Genomic DNA, 18,946 nt, shown 5'->3' with positions numbered 1-18,946 from the left:
TTAGTTCTGAGGGGGAAAATCTAAAAGACTGGAAGATGTGGTAACTGCTGCCTAAAAGATGTTAGGGCCTTAACCAGCAGACGGGTGAAGACAGGGTGGACATGTGAGGCAGAGAAAATGATGGGATGAAGGCTCAGGGTGGTGAGCTGCAGGGCACAATCAGGGCACAGGCAAGAAGCTGCTGCAGAGGATGGGAGGCGGGGTGAAGAGCACAGGGGCAGGCGGGCCCTTTTGAGTTGGTCTGATGGTCTAACCGCTCACAGAGAAGATATGTCCATACTTTTCATGTTGAATTACAGGCAGTGATGTTCAAAAGCCTATTTTTTTCGAAACAAATGTGGTCTGGTTTCAGACTGAGGGGTTGTCTCATATTTAATCATTTATTACCATAAAGAGTAAGAAAGTGATGAATTGCAAATATATTTGTTATATTTAACTTTCTTGGGATATATTTGTCAGAGAGACATTTTAATAGCTTTCTGCCCTGTTTTGTAACTGGCCCATTCTGTAACACTGTACCTTGTTGTGGATAAAGCATGTAAAGCCTTGTGCTGCCATTGAGGATACCATGTCTGCAGGCTGTAACATGCAATTAGGAGGAGGAATAAAGGGAAAGACAAAGAAAGGATCTCTAAGAAGGGTCAGGCCCAGGAAAAATTTGCAAAAGATCGTGGAGATCTGATATCAATGTCTACCTATTTGTATCTGGACAGTGTCATGTATAAACTTCTTTCTTTGGGGTGTTCATGGAGTGAGGAGCCTGTGGTAGTTTGTGAGAAATCAAGGACATGATTCAGTGGTGTTTTCATGATTTTGTGTTATTTGGACAAGAAGCTGAATGGGATTCAGTTCTTTATTAAGATATCTTGTTGAGCCGAGCATTTGTCCATAATTCCATCTTCAGTTCATTTTTTCCATTGAGAAAGAAACAGAAAATTCATAGGTAAAGTCTGTTGAATTCCTGAAATTCCAGTTCATTTTTAAGTTGCTGATAGGTAACAATATACATACATATTAAATATATTATAAAGTAAATAATGAGATATTTTAAGAAAGTGCTTTTGAAATATTATAATTATTGTCTACATCTATTTTTCATTTTGCTTGTTCAACATTATGCTCTTGAAGATTGACACCACTGTAAACTGATTTTGAGATATAAACTAGTGTATCTTAACTGGGGAAATGTTCCATCTTACTCTTAAAAATATGGGCTCCATCTCATCTTATTCTTAAAAATACTGGCTCTGGTCTGAAAAGGGGGACCTTTTTGTGGAAGCATTATTTTGTCTCTTACCCTATGTCTTGCCTATGAGTCAAGAGAAAACCAATAATGTCAAGTGTTTGATCCATGTACACATTTCTGCCCCCTTACTCTCATCTATAAGGAGACAGCTTTTTGACTGTAAATATTCACCTCTTAGGGCAAATGACAAATAATGTAGCTGTGTTACTAAGAATAGAAAAAAAACCATATAAAACCATCCATAAAACATGTTATCTGGCTAGCAATGAGGAATGGCATGTTAAATTATGGTACATCTCAAAAATGGCATATTACACAATTGTTAAATGGTAATCAAGAACACTGCATAGAAACATGAAAACATACTTGGCATATAAATAAAAGAGAAAAGAAAAACACACAATTATAATATTTAAGGTGCATGTGGGGGAGTCCTGGAGGATGATATGCTGAAATGGAAATACAGTATTTCTGTTAGGATAGTGGGGCTGTGGATTTTCAAAAATTTTTCTTTAATGTTATAAAGTAATAATAAAAGTGAATTTACCAAGTAAATGATGCTATAGGTGCAGAGGGGAGATCTTAATAAATAAATGGAGGTTGGATATTACAAAAGGGAAAAGCATTTAAAAGAATGAATCTTCCTTCCCTTTGTGTGCCAGCTCAGTGGGTATTAAGACCCATAGTATTGAAAACATTTCCAAAGGACCTGATTAGTAGGGTTTGAAAGAGAGTCTGAACTTAAATATATACGGATTTTGTTCGTCATGATTGTAATAGAAACTAAATCTTGAAACAGTTGTCTAAATGTGTTCCAGCTTGGGTATCTTGGCTGAATTCACACTTTAAAGTCAAGAAGCAGTTTAGAAAACCCATGAGCATAATAGATAGGAATATTGAACAAGAAAAAGTCAATAGAAATAATTTCAAAAATAAAATGAGTATTTAAAATCAAGTTGAAACGACTATTTGGATTAAGAGCAAGTAAAAAAATAACTAGTACCTACTTTGATTTATGTCTGTCTGAAAGCTCTTAATGGACAGGGAATAGTCCTTCTGTCTATTATGTTAATATTAACAATTTGCGAAAACTGTTGACTAGAATGAGCTGCTGTTTTCTTCTAACAAGCTCAGACAGTTTTCTCACCTTGTTTTCCCTCTCTTCCACCTCTGTTTAACAGAATGGAATAGTACTTAACGATTGTTGATTTGGGGCACTAGGCTACCTTGCTTTATATTAGGAGGGGGTTACCTATTATGAGATGTTAAAAAAAATGCACACACACAATCACACATTTTATTCTTTCTGGTCAAAGTTAAGCCATCCAGTCAACATTTGCAAACCATTATTTTAGCACTGCAGAAAATTCCCTCAAGAGCATATTTAGATACCTTAAGTATCTTAAGTAGGTGGTTGGAAGAAGAAGACTGAAGTAAGTTTCTTTTGAAATAGAACTTGAAAATGTGATAAAATACCTTAGATTTCTAAACTAGTAATTAACTTTGGATTTGGACATTGGAGTGTGTGTGTATGTGTATGTGTGATATCATGGGGTTTGAGCTGATTCCAAGAAATCAAAAAGTAACTTTTCCACACCTTAAACCATACCTAACACTGCAAGCATCTTTTTTCAGACCCTGTATAGGATTTGCTGAGTCTTTGTGAACATCTCTCTCTGCTATCTTGCTATCTCTTCATCTTTGAAGATGTCCACAAATGGCAAGCAGATTAGAAGGGCTTTTTTGTTCAAATTAGAAGTTTTTATTCCTAAGAGTTATCCAATAATTCTCATCTTCATTGAAACATGATTTTCCTCTTTCAAAATGCCCTAGAATTATTAAGAGGTATTGTGATTTTAGGAAACTATTTTCCCTCCATGCCAAATCCAAAGTAAATTACATTTATTGCAATTATTGGATTATTTGGGGGCTATACCAATATAAAAAAAAATTTATCCTTAGTTAACATCTTCATTTTATTTCCAGAAATGTATATGTTGAGTAAATAATATTTGGCAATAAAACAAATCTGCTTTCATACATCAACAAAATTCTTTTGAGTAGTAGTAAGAATTCAATCCATGTCATATAATTTTTATCATGAATTGCATAACTTTGGCATGCATTTTGCTGTATCTCATTCCCTGGCATTATATAAAGTGTCTTTGACATGATGCCATAGAATATTCAAACTGGGAATGAACGATAGACATACTCTAGTGTAAGTCAGTCCCACTCCTCCCTGATTTCTGAGGAGTGAGAACTGAGGTACAAGAAGATAAAATTTGCTCAGAATCACACATCTCATTTTCTGACATTTAAGCCCTACTAAAAAAAAATCATACTCTTTTGATGTTGAACTTGGTTTGGAAATTGTGATTTTTAAGGGCATGATTCTTAAGACTGAATGATTGCTGCACTTAAAGACTTGCAGAATTGGACCTGAAATATACAAAAGGGGTATGGCTAAAATTTTTGTCCTAAATTCCCCCTTTGGGAGAAAGTGGCTGGAACTACCTGATCACTGAAAATAAATCATCATTCTTTGAGGATGCAAAATATTCTGATCTTCGAGATGAAATATACAATGATTTCTCTATATAATTCAATATTTCTCTTCATCAGGGACTGAATGGTATTCTGGCTGATTGCCCTCTTGTCTATTTCAGTTAAGCAAGTGAAATAGAAAATACATTTTAGGATCCCATTGTGCTTTTTCCCCTCAGCAGCAAAAAATTAAGTATGAAATAAAGCAGATCTTTGTCATGCAATGCTCACTGATTAGGTGAACTTAATAAAAACCAAGCTTCAGTTAAATCTAGTAGATTAACTCTTATTTCATTGGCATTTATAGTCTTTGGGAATGTTGAATAAATGTACAAATAATGACACTTCCAGAAGTTTAACCATTGTCTTTTATGCAAATTCTCCATAAATTTCAAGACTAATGTATTGACTTCATAGTTTTCAGATTTTAAAAGGCATATAGGAATAATTACTACCAGAACTCCCAGAAATATTAAAGATACTTGTATACATATGTAAAACCCATTTTGACTTGATGAACACAAATTCTAATCTATGAAAATATTACATCAAGTCATTTTGCACCTGATGAGGAAATTATACATGAATGATAGTAAATATTAAAAAACACTTAAGATATAGACACAGTAAATCAATTTAAATGAAAGTTTAAGAAGTAACATAGCCATCTAAAAATGTTAGTTTTTTACCTAGCTTGTCACACTTATTTTACTTTATTTGAAATCTCTGATCTTGTCAGAGGATTATATCATAAAATTCAATTACATAATTCAACTGCCTTTAACTCCCCTTTCTCCAAAAACCATCCCACCTAAGGAAGGAGTAGCTTTTCTATCTTAACTTTTTTGCTTTCAGCAAATAATAAGTGTGAAAAGCTTTCACCAGATAAAAATCATTTCATACAATAAAGCACTAAATTTTTTGCCTTTCAATTTATTCAGATTGAAAGCAGCTCAGTTTCCCTATGGCAAGCCCATGTATCATTTCATGCCTGATATCTGCAGCCCACACTAGATTTATCTTGCTTTTAGCAGGTGCTGAGTAGCACTTTCTGGGTTATTTTACAAAACATCCAACATGGTTTGTTAAAAAAGCAATTGGAACTGCTTCCTCTCCTACCCATTGCCTCTTCCAGTGCCCTTAACACTCATCACCCTTCCTTAAAATGTGTCCCCTACATGCCTATTTACATGGCTCTCAGGCACCCGAGGCTTGCACACCCATCACATACCAAGTCAATTCCTAACAGTTTGAAAGCTGTTGGAGCAGGGCAGTTTCCTTCCCCTGGAAGCTGAGTGTAGTCGTTTCTATCAACACAGCGACTCTTGTATGCAAAGCTTAGACTATTGTCTCGTGGTCCCACCTGCCTTGGCTCTGATTGATGTAACAACAGTATCTGTCATAGGGACTGTTCTGCTTGTAGGAGCAAACGATGATACTGTCCTGGGGCACAAAGAAGATGCTGTCCTCAGGCTCTGGGCAGTCAGATCTGTCCCAGGCTGAGCACTTGGCATCCAAGGCACTGTAGGCAAGGGAACTGCCTGAAGGACAGTAGCCATCTAGGTATCTGGATGTCTCCTCCTGATGCCCGCTCTGGACCAGGCTCTGGCGTTCTCCTTCCATGGGTGTGGGGGTGATGATGGAACTGGCCATAGGCACCTCTGTCTGCCCTTGGCAGGGGGGCTTCCCCCTGAGGCCCGCCTTCTTAGCCAGCTCATCTGAGCTTCCCTTGCCTGACTCCAGGTCTGAAGGGGTCCTCAGCAGTTCCACCACCTCCTTGTCCTTGGGTTTCCGGAAGCAGGGCAACTTGCGGACCCACAGCAGCTCATTTTCAGGCCACTTGGTGCATCCCTCGGTTTTCCTGGCCAGGGCAATGGCCGCGATGCCTGGTAGGCAGATGGCTGGCCCGATGGCCAGGAGGGGGATGTTTCCCAGAGTCTCTCCTTTCATCCCAGAGACGGTGAACATGAAGCCAAAGACAAGAAAGACACTGACCAGGGCCACCACCAGCCCAGTCCTCGGGTTTATGTCATCAGGCCGCATCTTTCACTCCATCCAGATTGGGGGCTGCTTACTGGCTAAGGAGCAGCGGTTCTCTCTTCTGTCAGAGGCAAAACCACAGTGGGTTAAAAAAAAAAAAAAGACAGAAAAAAAACCCCGAAGTCAATTTCCCACCCACCAACTCTCTATCTCTCTTACTCGTTGTTTCTCTCCACTTGTCTGTCAATCACGGTCTCTGGGTCTCTCTTTCTTCCTCTGTTTCTCTCTCTCTCCCTCTCTCTCTCTCTCTGTCTCTCTCTTACTGCCTCTGTCTCTTTCATATAAACATCCATCGACTGGGTCACTGAGGTACCTGAGGATTCCTGCCGTCTCCCAGGAGCAGGGAAAGAAGCCAGTCTGAGTCTCCTTAAAAACCTCCACAACAGCTGTTCCCTCGGCTCTCTCCCTTGTTTCTGGAAGGAAAGTCTCGCTTTCCCCACTGAGTCTGCATCCAGGAGGTGGGACGTGGGAGCGCGTCTTTCTTAACAGTGCCCGTCGGTCTCCAGAGCTCTGGGAGTGGAGTGGAGGCACAGCCTAGCGCCGGGCTCCGCGCGCAGAGCGCCGGGTGCTGGAGGGAGGAAGGACTTAGTCTGGGAAAGAGGGAAAGCAGCGCGCGAGTCTGGCCTCGTTACATCACTTTCAGAGCAAGCTCAGAAACAAAGAAGGACGCGCGGGGGCGCGAGGGTTTCAGACCCCGGGGAGAGCCACCCGGGCAGAAGAGGTTGCCCAGGGTCCAGTCGGGGTTCTTGGAGCAGCTGGGGATCGTTCGCCGCCTCCCAGGAGGGCAGCTGCAACTGCCTCCGTGCTTGGGGAGGATCTGGGGGTGCGAGGCTGCCGTTGGCCGGAGAGCGGAACACGGGTCGGTTTGCCCACGGGGCAGCCTGGACTCCGAGTTCAGGTCCGAGGGCCAGAGGGTGCTACCTGGAGATGTCCCTCTGGGACCTGGACCTTTCTCCAGTTACAAATCTGGGTGATCCGACCCGACTGATAGCAGAGCTCCCAGGGGGTTCTCTGACCGCGGGTCTCTCAACCGCGAGACTCTCGGGGCTCAGAGGGCGGCACTGCTCCAGGGTCCCGCTCCGGGCAGACTGCTCTTGGTCCAGGCGCTGGGCGGCAGCGGTGTGCAAAGCCGCTCCAGCGGCAGAGTGGGCTGCGCTGCCAGAGCCCCCAGGACCGGATCCCAGGCTGAGATAGTGGTGAGGAGTGGGTGTCAGGTCTTGCTCGAGACTTTGGGGAGTCACCAGAGTCCTACCCCCAGGTCTTCTAGCTCCGGACCCTGGAGGGGGTAGCCTTGGAGACGGGATCCTACTCCAACACTGTGGTGGCGCCAGCCAGACGACAAAGTCAAAGGTGAAGGGCTCTCTGACCCGGATCCCCACCCCTGCACTTCACACCTGACCCCCTGCTAGCGAGGAGAAGGAAGGGCCTTGACTGGGAGGGTCAGGTGCACCAGCCTGCCATACAGCTCCAGCTTTGGGCGATTCTCTCCTTCCTTCCAGAAGCTGATGTGAAGAAACTGTTTTCTTCCCACCGCAGTGGGGGATAGATTACTTTGGCCCGAGATGCAAGACTGATTTTGGCCATGGTTCTTCAACAAGGCTGTCCATTTAAGGTAGATGGGGAGTAGTAAGGAACAGGAAGGAGAGGAGTGTATGTTCTTTCATGTCAAGGCACTGCAGTGGAAAGGACTTTAAAAGAGCTTTGACATCCAGGCCTTCTCCTGCTTAAATAAGCTGTGTGTTCTTAGGCAAGTGACTTAACCTTTCTGAAAGTCAGTTGACCCATCTGCAAAATGTGTGGGGAAGCATTATGAGGACTAAATAAATGTAAAGCTCTTAGCACAATGATTGGTTAGTGGCCCTTGTTCACAAAGTGGTTGTGAACCACTGTATATTTGCATGGTATGTCATAATCAATATAAGCATGAGCCAAATCATAAAGAGCCTAACTGTGGTTCTAAGCACCTTTGATTTTATCCACTAGGCAATAAGAGCCATGGAAATACTTTCATCAGGAATCAACACAAACTTATTCCATTTTTTTGACATGGGGACAGATTAGAGGACAGGTTGCAGGGGTAAAGTATGGAAGCAGCGAGACCTTCTAGGAGGACAGTTCAGTCAGCGGGCAAGGCATGATATGGGCCTGAACAATGCAGAGACTAGGAGTGGTTAGAAGAAAGTGAATTTGAAGGATATTTAAGTGTGAGTCAAGGATCTTGGATCAAAGGCAGTAAGAGAGTAGTAGGAGTCAAGGTTAGACTCCCACATTTCTAACTCATTCAACTGAGTAGATCAGGAATCAGACTCCTAATTTTCCATGTCATCTATCATGTGTGTGTGTCCTTTGCACTCATGCTCATTAGATAGCTGCTGTATTTCTGGACACAGAATCATTATCTCAGGAGAAAGAAAGGCAAAAAGGCATAGGGTAAAAGCGAGATGCCGGCTGTTTGACCATTTATATGAGGAAAATAATTGTTTTCTTGACAGTCTCACCAAGTAGATAGACATCTGGTTATATCTGATTGGCCAGAGGGATGTCATATGGGAGACCTCTAGATGCAAAGGAGCCTGGGAAATCACAGTTTAATTTTTGACCAGGTTTATTGCCACTCTGAAAAACAATCAGGATTTTGTTAGCACGGAAAAAGAGGAGAGTGAATATTGGGGAGGCAGCTAACAGTGTGTGTGCCACAGTTATTGAACACGTTTCCCTTCTTGAAACTCTCTCTTGCCCTGCCTTTGCCAACACCATTCTATCCCAGTTTCCCTCCTATTCTCTGGCCACTCTTTTGTAATCTACATTGTCAGCTATTCTTTATTTTATTTATTTTTATTTTTAGCAAAACCCTTAGATGTCAGTATTCTGCTGGTTAAGTTCCTGTTACTCCCTTTCCCTGATTTCTTTCCTGGCTTTATAATAATAGTTTTGAACACCAAGTGTGTGGGATGATGACTTCTACATTTCTTTCTTTAACTTTGTCCTTTTTCTTCAGTTTCAGATTTGTAATATCTAATTTTCTGCTTGATATCTGTCTGCATGGCACACAGACACCTCAAACTCAACATGACCCCAACTGAGCTCATTGGATTTCCTTCAAACCTGCTCTTTCTCACTTGACCCCAACTGAGAAGTTTGCAGTTGTCCTCCATTCCTTTCTCTCCCTAACATCCTGCATCCAGTAAGTCATCCAAGTCATCATACTCTTACCTCCTCAACCCCTGATCTTCTCCTCTTCTACCTGTGACCTGAGGCAAATCACTTTCCTTCCCTGGGTTTTAATTTCTTGTGAAACAAGGACTTCAGTTGAGGAGCTAGCTGAGGTCCATTTCAGCTTTATCATTCCATGGTTCTGTGACAGTCATTTCTGCAGGGTAGACTGATGGTATTATCATGTAGGTGCTGTGACAAAAATGCTGGAAACCAGGTTGGATTTTAAAGAAGCACTTGCTGAACAGAGATCTCTGCTTGCTTGTAGGAGCATCTAATTCCATTCTGACTTTTAAGCCATGCATTTTATCTTCTTAAGCATTAGATAAGACCCATGCATAAAACCACAGGAAACTTCAATTACTGTTTAATTATAAGCCTGATTCTCAAAGCAGTTCCTTCTTAGAGGTAATTTCAGATGGTCTTTGAGCAGCAGGTATACTTGCCCAAGCCCAGCAGCAAAAGTGGGTGGGTGAGTGGGTGGAGGGAGACATCACTCAGGGTCACAATACTCAGAGACAGAAAAGGCATTCTTAGTATTAAATTCCTTGCCTGTACAGGCTGATTGCAGTATGATTTTAAAACCTTAAGCAGTTCTCACAATGCTATAAACATATATAGCTATGCACAAAAGCTTTTCATCAGAAGAGAAAGAAAATTCAGGTTGGAATGAGGCTTTGGCATGTGGGTGTTTGAGAAGGAAATGCAGAACCTTTTATTTCCGAAATTACAGAAATCATGGGATGCTAGAATTTGAAGATACTTAATAAAATATCTACTCTAATCCCCTTTATTATACAGATGAAATCCAGAAAGGTTGCATTCCTGCAGTATTACTTGAGTATTTATTATGTGCTTGGCACTATGCTAGGTGCTGGGGATACAAGTCAAATGGGATACGGTCTGCCTTTATAGAACTCATGTTCACAGAGCAAGGTATGTGCATTAGTAGGATAGGTTAGATTATGCCATGACAACAAAAGACTTCCAGACCTCAAGGGCTGTCTGCTCATACTACGTTTCTATGATGGTCAGCTGCACTCTGGGATTCAGGCTGACAAGGCAGCCTCCATTTGGGACATTGCCAGTCCATTGAATCCAGGCAACTGGAGGCCCTGCACTGATCCTTCACTTTAGTAGATTCTATCTTTGGCTCCTCTAGCTATGCCTTTCCCTTTAGGCCAAAGTGATGTGCCCCACCTGGACACCTTCTTGTCCTTACTAGACCATGTGATAGGTATCCAGAAACCTAGAATTCCCTGCCCAAATAGCCCCATACCTGCTTCCAGGGCTTGTGCACAGCTCTTTGCTAAGTCCATCCTCCCAAGTGTTGACCATACTGCAGGTATGCACATCCCCAGGCCTGTGGGGGTGGCTAAGGGACCACTGTATTTTTGAGTATGGATAAAGCTCTGGCATGCAAGATGGGGTGTCTATACTCTGCCTGTCAGCCCCTTCATGGTTTACAACAGAACCAGGGATGGGAAGAGAAAGGCAGCATTCATTTTACTTTTGCCTGGAGCCTCACACATGTTAGAGATAGGCCTGGTTGAAGGTTTTGGAGAAAGGAGGGAGAAGTCCCTCCTAACTTTTATCAGGCTCCTAGGTGTGTATAGAAAATAGACTTAAGGCAGGTCAAGGGCAGAAGCAGGGAGAGCTGTTGGGATAGTATTGCCACTGTCCAGGCGAGAGATGATAGTGACTTGAACCAGGGTGATAGCAGTGGCTGTGGCAAGAAATGGGTCAGATTCTGGATATATCTTCACCTAAGCTGACAGTATTTGGTAATAGATTTGGGATGTGAGGGAAACTGAGTAGTCAAAGATGATTCTAATACTTGAGATTTGAGGTGGGATATCAAGAACTTGAATTTGGAGATGTTCACTTGATGTATCAAAGTTGATAGATGTTGATAGAGTTGGTGTGCAAGTCTGGATTTTGGGAGAGAAGTCTGAGCTGGAGATAATAATTTTGAGAGCTCCTAGAACATAGCTAGCATCTAAAGCCCTGGGACTAATGAGATAACTTAGGGATCAAGCATTGATAGGTTAGAGAAATCCAAGTACTAATTACTAAGGAACATCAACTTTTTGAGGCTGGGGAGATGAGAAGGAACTAGCAAGAGACTATGAAGGGTTGCTCAGTGAGAAGAGAAAATGAAGAGATGTCCAAGAAGCCAAAAGAAGAAAGCATTTCAAGGTGGGGGCATCAATTCTGTTGATAGGTCACTAAAAAGTAATCACTGGACTTAGCAACATGAAGGTCATTGGTGACCTTTAGAAGAACAGTTCTGGTGGAGTTAATGGAGGTGAAACCTCGAATAAAATGAGTCCAAGAGAGAATAGGACAAGAGGATTGGAGGCAGAGAGCAGAGATAACTCAAAAGAGTTCTGCTGTTGAAGAGAACAGAGAAATGAGATGATAGCTAGAGGTGGCCATGTGGGGTCGAAGGGAGTTTTTTAAAAGATGGGAGCTCTCTTAGCATTTTGCCTGTAAAGATGTAAGAAATGTAAATTTAAATGGCCATTTTTTAATCAATCAACTTTGTAAATATAAAAAATAATACCTATGCAGGGGCATGGTGTGCTAAGATGAGCACTCACAGATATTGATGGTGGGAATGCATTGGTACTAACTCTTGAGTGGAAGAAATATGTCCAGATATGATGGGAGCCTTTTAAAAGCTCCTGCCTTTTGTATGACCATTATATTGAAAAAGGTCAACAATTGGTATGTACTCATGGACAAAACAGACCCAGGCACCATCAAAGTAAATTAATTGGCATTTACTTATCTCAGGGTGTAGAAGGAAGCTTCACCAGTGGGCACACAAATGGGGATGGTAATGTCTGAGTAAGGGAGGGTCACATCCAACCCTCTAGAAGCAAAAGAGTTTTTCTATAGGTTTACCATATATATATATATATATATGGATAATTTTCATGAGTCAGATCCAGGCCTGCTCATAGCACAGCCTCATGCCTGCTGAGACCACCTAATATGACAGCAGGGTACAGTTCATGAAGCATAAACAAAATCCTCATTAACATCCTCAGACTCTACTGGCCCACACAACTGGTATGAGTACCTTCTTGAACTCAGTGCTATGGAAACAGAATGGAGGCCACTATGTGGAAATCTCTGAAAGTCAAACAAATTAAGACTTTAGATGAGCTATTGCTGCACTGTCCAATACCATAGCCATTAGCCACAGAAGGCTATTTAATTTTAAATTAATTAAAATGAAATTAAATAAAAAACCCAGTTTCTCAGTTGTGCTACCCACATTTTTAAAAAAGATTTTTAAAAAGATTTTATTTATTTATTTATTTGAGAGAGAGAGAAAGCAAGAGACAGAGCATGTATGGAGAGGGAGGGGCAGAGGGAGAGGGAGAAGCAGACTTCCCACCTAGCAGGGAGCCCGACCTAGGACTCAGTCCTGGGACTCTGGAATCATGACCTAAGTGGAAGTCAGACACTTACCTGACTGAGCCACCCAGGTGTCCTCCCCCCCGCCCTTTTTAAAAAGATTTATTTATTTATTTGAGAGAGAGAGAGTGTGTGTGTGTGCTATCCACATTTTAGGTGCTCAGTAGTCATATGCAGTGACTGGCTACCATATCAGACAGTGCAGATGTAAAACATTTCATCATCACAGAACATTCTCTTGGATAGTGCTTGTGGGGCTTCTCATGATGTCCTTGGCCCAGGCATTATGATTCTAGCAATCTTTCCTGTGGGAATAATCAGAGGCACAAAAAACATTTTTGTGCGCTAGTAGTAAAACACTGGAAAGCCCTGAAATGTCCAATAACAGAAGAGAGGTTATGTAGAGTATGGTGCATCCACTGGAGGAAATATTGTACATTCAGTTAAGGGAATTTTATTCATCCATAAAATTATATTTTGCTTTTTTAGTGACCCGTGAAAATGGTCTTAATATAGGCTAATGAAGAAAACTAAGAATAAAAAATCCTGCTAAAATAACTTGAAAAAATTCTATGTTTAATAGGATCCTGATTACTAAAAGAAATTAGAATACAAAAAAACTGAAAGGAAATGCTCTCAAAATATTAACAGTTGGTTATTTCCGGGTAGTAGAATATTATATAATTACTTCTATTTTCTTTATATATTTATGAATTTTTCTTTAAAAATTTTTTTCCATTCACTTGAGAGAGAGAGCATAAGTGGGGGAAGGGACAGAGGGAGAAGCAGGCTCCCCGCTGAGCAGGGAGCCAGATGTGGGACTCAATCCCAGGACCCTGAGATCATGACTTGAGCTGAAGGCAGATGCTTAAATGACTGAGCCACCCAGGTGCCCCTATATATTTATGAATTTTTCAAAATTTCTACTCTTATTTTATAATAAGAAAAAGTATTTTTAAAAATAAAAGAATGGTCTCCCGCACATATTAAGCAGTCAATAAATGGTAGTTGAATAAAAGATTCATGAATACTTGAAAGACTAAGTGAACAAATTCCAATTTTCTTAACTTTACATTTTCCCTAAATTCGTCCTGCCCCCTTCCTCATTCCAGCACTTACTTCCTCATAGGAAGGAAAAGGATATGGAATAAATTGGGAAAACATAAAAATTGAAAGAAAGCAAATAAATTTTTATGTTGAATTGGGGTTGGACTTTGCTATTTCTTTCAAATTTACACTAATCATTTTTGAGATTTCTTATAAGCCTGTTTTCAACCTAGAAAATAATAAATATGCTATTTCACCCCCTTTTGACTTAAACATGATTGTTTTGATGCACCTGGTTAGAGTCTTGACTCCCCCCCGCCCCGCCCCATCCCCACCTTTTTTTGCTGTAATTCTGACCCATTTATTTAACAAATGTTTATTGAAAACCTCTAGCTTATCTGGTTGTGTTCATGTTTCCTCTATACCTTCTCCCATCTTTTCTACCTCTTGGGAAGTAACTAGGATCTTTAGTAAAAGCTACATTTATACCTCTTTCTTTATTTCACTTGGGATCTTCAGAGATATAAAGTAGCTTCGATTGTTTTTCCAGTGCTGAATTAACAGAATTTTAAAAATTCTTGCAGCTCATTAGACTGTGCAGAACACAGTACAAAGTACAAAGAAAGCCTAGAATTTTCACAAATCTGTTCTTAAGTTAAAAATGAAAGTATTTAATGGTTCCAAAGATGAAAACCTTTTAGGTATCTAAGTGGTTCCGGCCAAACATCCATTTGCTCTCCAGGACTGAGCTTATTCAATAGCTTAGATCTTTCTCCATGTTGTCCTTCTTTTGATTCTGTACAGGGTCTTTGGTAAGGGAATAAAGAAAGGATTAGAAGATGAATTGTTAGGAATCATGAAGAGCTGGGAGTAGAGAATTCTGATGTGGTTTGATCCCCAAACTAAAGAGTGATTTAGTTTTCTTACTCTCTTGTCCTTAGATTAAGCATAGTATACAACATATCCAACTTTTGATTATATATGTTTATAAAAACCCAAACTGAGACAACAACTCACTTTATTATTATTTTCAACAGACACTAAAAAGATTTCTTTAGAAGCAATCAGTCATATGCCCAGATTTATAAATAAGGATGTTGATTACAATGTTAATTTTAATATGGAAAAAATACGAAATGGTTATATAAATTATGTTACATCAACACACTGGGATGTTTTACAATCATGATAAATTAAGTTGCAAATTGGATCAAGATGGCAGACCAAGCACACACACCTCTCCTTCCTCAGGCTTCCAAAATCTGGAAATGAGATTAGAGATTTTTGTGAATTAATTTGAGATTAATTCTACCACAGTCCTGGAAAACAGGAAGAAAGCCATGAAAAACAGAAAGACAGAAAGCTGGTGAGATCTGATTGATATATAAATGCATATAATCTTCGTCGACTTGCCAAAAATCCCCAATAATGCTGTGCCTCAATATACTATAAGAAATACAGGAGCCTGAGCATGATAGTTCCCCAAATCTTTGGAAATAAGATTACCCTTTGAGTGTTAAAAAATTCCTACCCAACGAAAGAGTATCAAACTATGGGATGAAGCTAAGAGGTTGTCTCAACATTTGTGACTGAAGTGTTTTGAAAACATGAAATTTATAATTAAGGCAGTTTGGATATATTTTTAGAGAAATAATAGCAGCTCCCATCATATTTCATCATTAGAAAGTTACAGAGAGGGGCACCTGGCTGGCTCGGTCATTAAGTGTCTGCCTTCTGCTCAGGGCGTGATCCCAGGGTCCTGGGATCAAGCCCCACATTGGGCTCCATGCTCCACTGGGAGCCTACTTCTTCCTCTCCCACTCACCCTGCTTGTGTTCCCTCTCTCTCTGGCTGTCTCTCTCTCTGTCAAAATAAATAAATAAATAAATAAATAAATTTTAAAAATCTTAAAAAAAAAAGAAAGTTACAGAGAGTATGTTATACACAGTATGTAACTAGAGAGCGATATTTCACCATCAACCAAAGAAAAGAAAGAACTAGTGGTCAGACATTTGCTATCCAGCACTATTCAGAGGAAAATGGGGGTGAGAGGAAGGGGGTGGTTTATCAGGTTTCACAGGATCTCCTGGATTTAAAATTTTTCAAGACCTTCCACCCTTCTCTCACATAACAACATTCTGATGATTTTGGCTTTTCAGACATTCTGGTATTGTGAAGGCTATGGCCATCAGGGCTGACAAAAATTTTTTCTTCCTTTCCTTTCCTTTCCTTTCCTTTCCTTTCCTTTCCTTTCCTTTCCTTTCCTTTCTTTCCTTTCTTTCCTTTCTTTCCTTTCCTTTCCTTCTCTTCCTTCCTTTCCCCTTCCTTTTTAAAAATAGCTTTATTGAGATATAATTCACATTCCATATAGTTCATCCATTTAAAATATACAATCAAAGAATTTTAGTATATTTACAGAGTTGTACAGTCTTCACCACAATCTGATTTTAGAACATTTCCATCACCCTAAAAAGAAACCTGGTGCTCATTTACAGTCACTCCCTATTTCCACCCCCGGTTCTAGGCAACCATTAACCTACTTTCTGTCTCTATAGATTTGCCTTTTCTGAATATTTTATACAGATGGAATCATACCATATGTGTTCTTTTGTGTCTGGCTTCTTCCACCGAGCATAATGTTTTTAAGGTTCATCCATGTTTTAGTATGTATTAGGACTTTGTTCCTTTTTATTGCCAAATAGTATTCCACTGCATGGTTATACCACATTTTGTTTATCTATTTGTCAGTTCATGGACATTTGAGTTATTTCAATGTTTTGGCCATTATGAACAAAATTGCTGTGAATATTTATGTACATGTTTTTACGTGCATATAGGCTTTCATTTTTCTTGGGTAGATACTTTGGTGTGGACTTGCTGGGTCATATGGTAACTCTAAGTTTGTGAGAAGCTGCCAAACTATTTTCCAAAATGGTCACCTCCTTTAATTTTTTATACTCTATTTTTCGCTCTGAATTATTTTAAAGTAAATTATAAGTCTCAAGAGATACCACTTAGCCAAAAAAGCATCCCACCTAAAAATTGTCAATAATTTCTTATCACTAATTCAAACTTCTACTATGGTCCTTCCATAGACATGGATATTTGAGTGGGTGGAAAGTAACATCTCCCTTTGTAAGTCAGTAAAGTGGCTTTCTGATTTACAGACAGCTTCCTGTTAATCTTGTTGGTATGAGGGAGCTTTCCTGATTTCATTGCTGAATAAGTTGACCAGCTGCTGGCTTGAGTCTTGGGCAGCCTAGCTTTAAAAGATGAGCTGAGCCAGGCCAGAAGAGGAGGAGGGGTAAGGGGTGATCAGGAGCCCAAGGTAATTTGGGTAGGGAAGAAAGGGTCCTAAGAAGATGTGACCTTTGGTAACCCCCCCTGCCCAGGGAAGAATAGAGTCCACATTGAGGGGGTCAAGGAGAGAGAAGAGGGGGTTTGGTAACTCTTATAAAGCCTGAGATGGGGGCCACAGGAGTAGGGCAAATCAACACATGGACACCAGGTCCATGGAGGTGATAAGGATAAGATAGAAGAATGGAAATGAGATCATCAACTCAGGAAGAGAGAAAAGAGAAAATTCTAAAAAGAAAAGAAAAGAAAATGAGCTGAGCCATTTTGATCTTCTCCTGTAAGTTTGGAGTGGAGACACTGAGAGAGTAAGCGTGTCAACTTTGGGGAGCTGAAAAGTGAAGTGAACTTAGGGAGTGAGGCCACCATATCAGGCTGTGAGTAAGAAGACTGAGAAGAGGAAGCCAGGAGAGCATGAAGGGATGGAAGCAGATGCACTGAGAGATGCAAACAGCAGACCTTGAGAGAAAGGGATAACCTCAGTCTGTGATGGTTCTCTGTTTCCCAATCATAGCATTAGAGAGGAGGAGCTCTTTCCCTACTCCTGATTTCTATAATGAGGCATTTTTCCTAATACCATCTTGGCCTCTCTCCACACCCAGGAGGTGAGTTACTTATCTACTTGTTAAATTTGGGAAGAGTAACTGAGCATGCTTGGCTTGTTCTTCCTGGAAGCAAGCTACCCATAAAGAACAAGGATTCAGCTCTGACTCTTCTCAGGGGAAGCATGTTCTGCTGGTTTGGCAAGCTTGAAATGAGGTAGTGCTATAGACTGATATTTGTGTCCCTGCCTCTTTCCCCACATCCAAATGTTGAAACCTAATCCCCAATGTGATAGTATTAGGAGGTGGGGCATTTGGGAGGTGATTAAAAAATTTCACCAAAATTTTAGGCTTTCCCCTTAAGAAAAGTCCCTGGCCATTCCTGTGGTAGATTATGCTTTCCCTTTCTCATGGTCAACCAAATTCACTCTTTACATTTCACAAAGACACTGGGTACTTACATGTGGTGGGCATTGCAATAGATGTGAGGGCTCATTTCCCAGAGGCCCCTGGGTGGAGTGGAAGAAATTCTGGCCTAGGAGTCAGAAAATGTGGATTCTTGTCCTGATTTTGCTGTTCACAGGCCAGATTACCTTGGCCCAGTCACTTGATATTTTACCCTATTTTATCTCAGTGCCTTATTTGGGTGTTTGGCTCTAATGATGGAGAGGGACATTTGTTCTCCAGACAGAGGTCTTCTGTGCTTTTAATACTTTATTTCTAAAAACAAATTTTTATTGCAAATTCCTTACATGCCAGGCACAAATACTTATAATTCTGGCATAGCACTTACCATAGTGTATGATAATTTCTCTCTTTACATGTCTGTACACACTGTGAATTTCTCAAATGCAGGGAGGTTTCATTCATTTGTAAGCTCCAACACCTGGCATGCTGTTTGGCCCAGAGTAAGGAAGCAGTCAAGACATGTTTGGTGAAAGAATAAATGGGTCTTGGGATGCCTGGGTGGCTCAGTCAGTTAAGTGTCTGCCTTCAGCTCGGGTCATGATCCCAGGGTCCTGGGATCAAGTTCTGAATCCCATGTTGGGCTCCTTGCTCAGTGGGGAGTCTGCTTCTCCCTCTGCCTGCTGCTCCGCCCCCTCTCTTTCATAAATAAATAAATAAATAAATAAATAAATAAATAAATAAATAAAAAAGAAAGAAAGAAAGAATGAATGAATGGGTCTCACTGGTAAATGGGATCATAGCAAACACCGCTAGTGCCCTGGCCAGTGTTCTGGGCATTCACCTCCCCACTCAGACTGCTTGCTAAAGACACCCGTGATTCTGAGGTCTTCTTCTGGCCTTGGGAGAATACCGGCCTCAAGGTCAGGGAAAGCTGGAGGTGGGAGAGTTAATTACCCTGGAACTGCCCTCAATCAAGGCTGCATGGGGGAGTTGGGTAAACCCCAGATTCTTCAGTCCTTGCTTGGATAACTGAGATCTCTATACTGTCTCTTAGTCTCCCACGGGATAGAGCTCCAATTTTCCACAGTGGCAACTGGCTTGATTCCACACCTTTTATTGG

General features: G+C 40.8%; 1 protein-coding gene across 1 annotated transcript; it reads right to left on the bottom strand.

Moving 5' to 3' along the window:
* Positions 1 to 4,242: 4,242 nt before the first annotated feature.
* On the bottom strand, positions 4,243 to 6,479 carry TMEM215 (transmembrane protein 215). Its single transcript, XM_034663701.1, has 2 exons — positions 6,147 to 6,479; positions 4,243 to 5,894 (listed from the first exon to the last, which is right to left on the bottom strand). Exon 2 carries the CDS (start codon positions 5,834 to 5,836, stop codon positions 5,132 to 5,134), a length of 705 nt encoding a protein of 234 aa, XP_034519592.1. The 5' UTR covers positions 5,837 to 5,894; positions 6,147 to 6,479; the 3' UTR covers positions 4,243 to 5,131.
* Between the last annotated feature and the right edge of the window lie 12,467 nt (positions 6,480 to 18,946).

This window comes from Ailuropoda melanoleuca, chromosome 7 (genome assembly GCF_002007445.2).
Source record: "Ailuropoda melanoleuca isolate Jingjing chromosome 7, ASM200744v2, whole genome shotgun sequence".
Taxonomy (NCBI): Eukaryota; Metazoa; Chordata; class Mammalia; order Carnivora; family Ursidae; genus Ailuropoda; species Ailuropoda melanoleuca.
This window is presented reverse-complemented; position numbering and strand designations above follow the sequence as displayed.

What these genes read in the sequence shown, in the direction of transcription:
- TMEM215 (XM_034663701.1), bottom strand. Translation starts at nt 5,836, where the DNA reads ATGCGGCCTGATGACATAAACCCGAGGACTGGGCTGGTGGTGGCCCTG.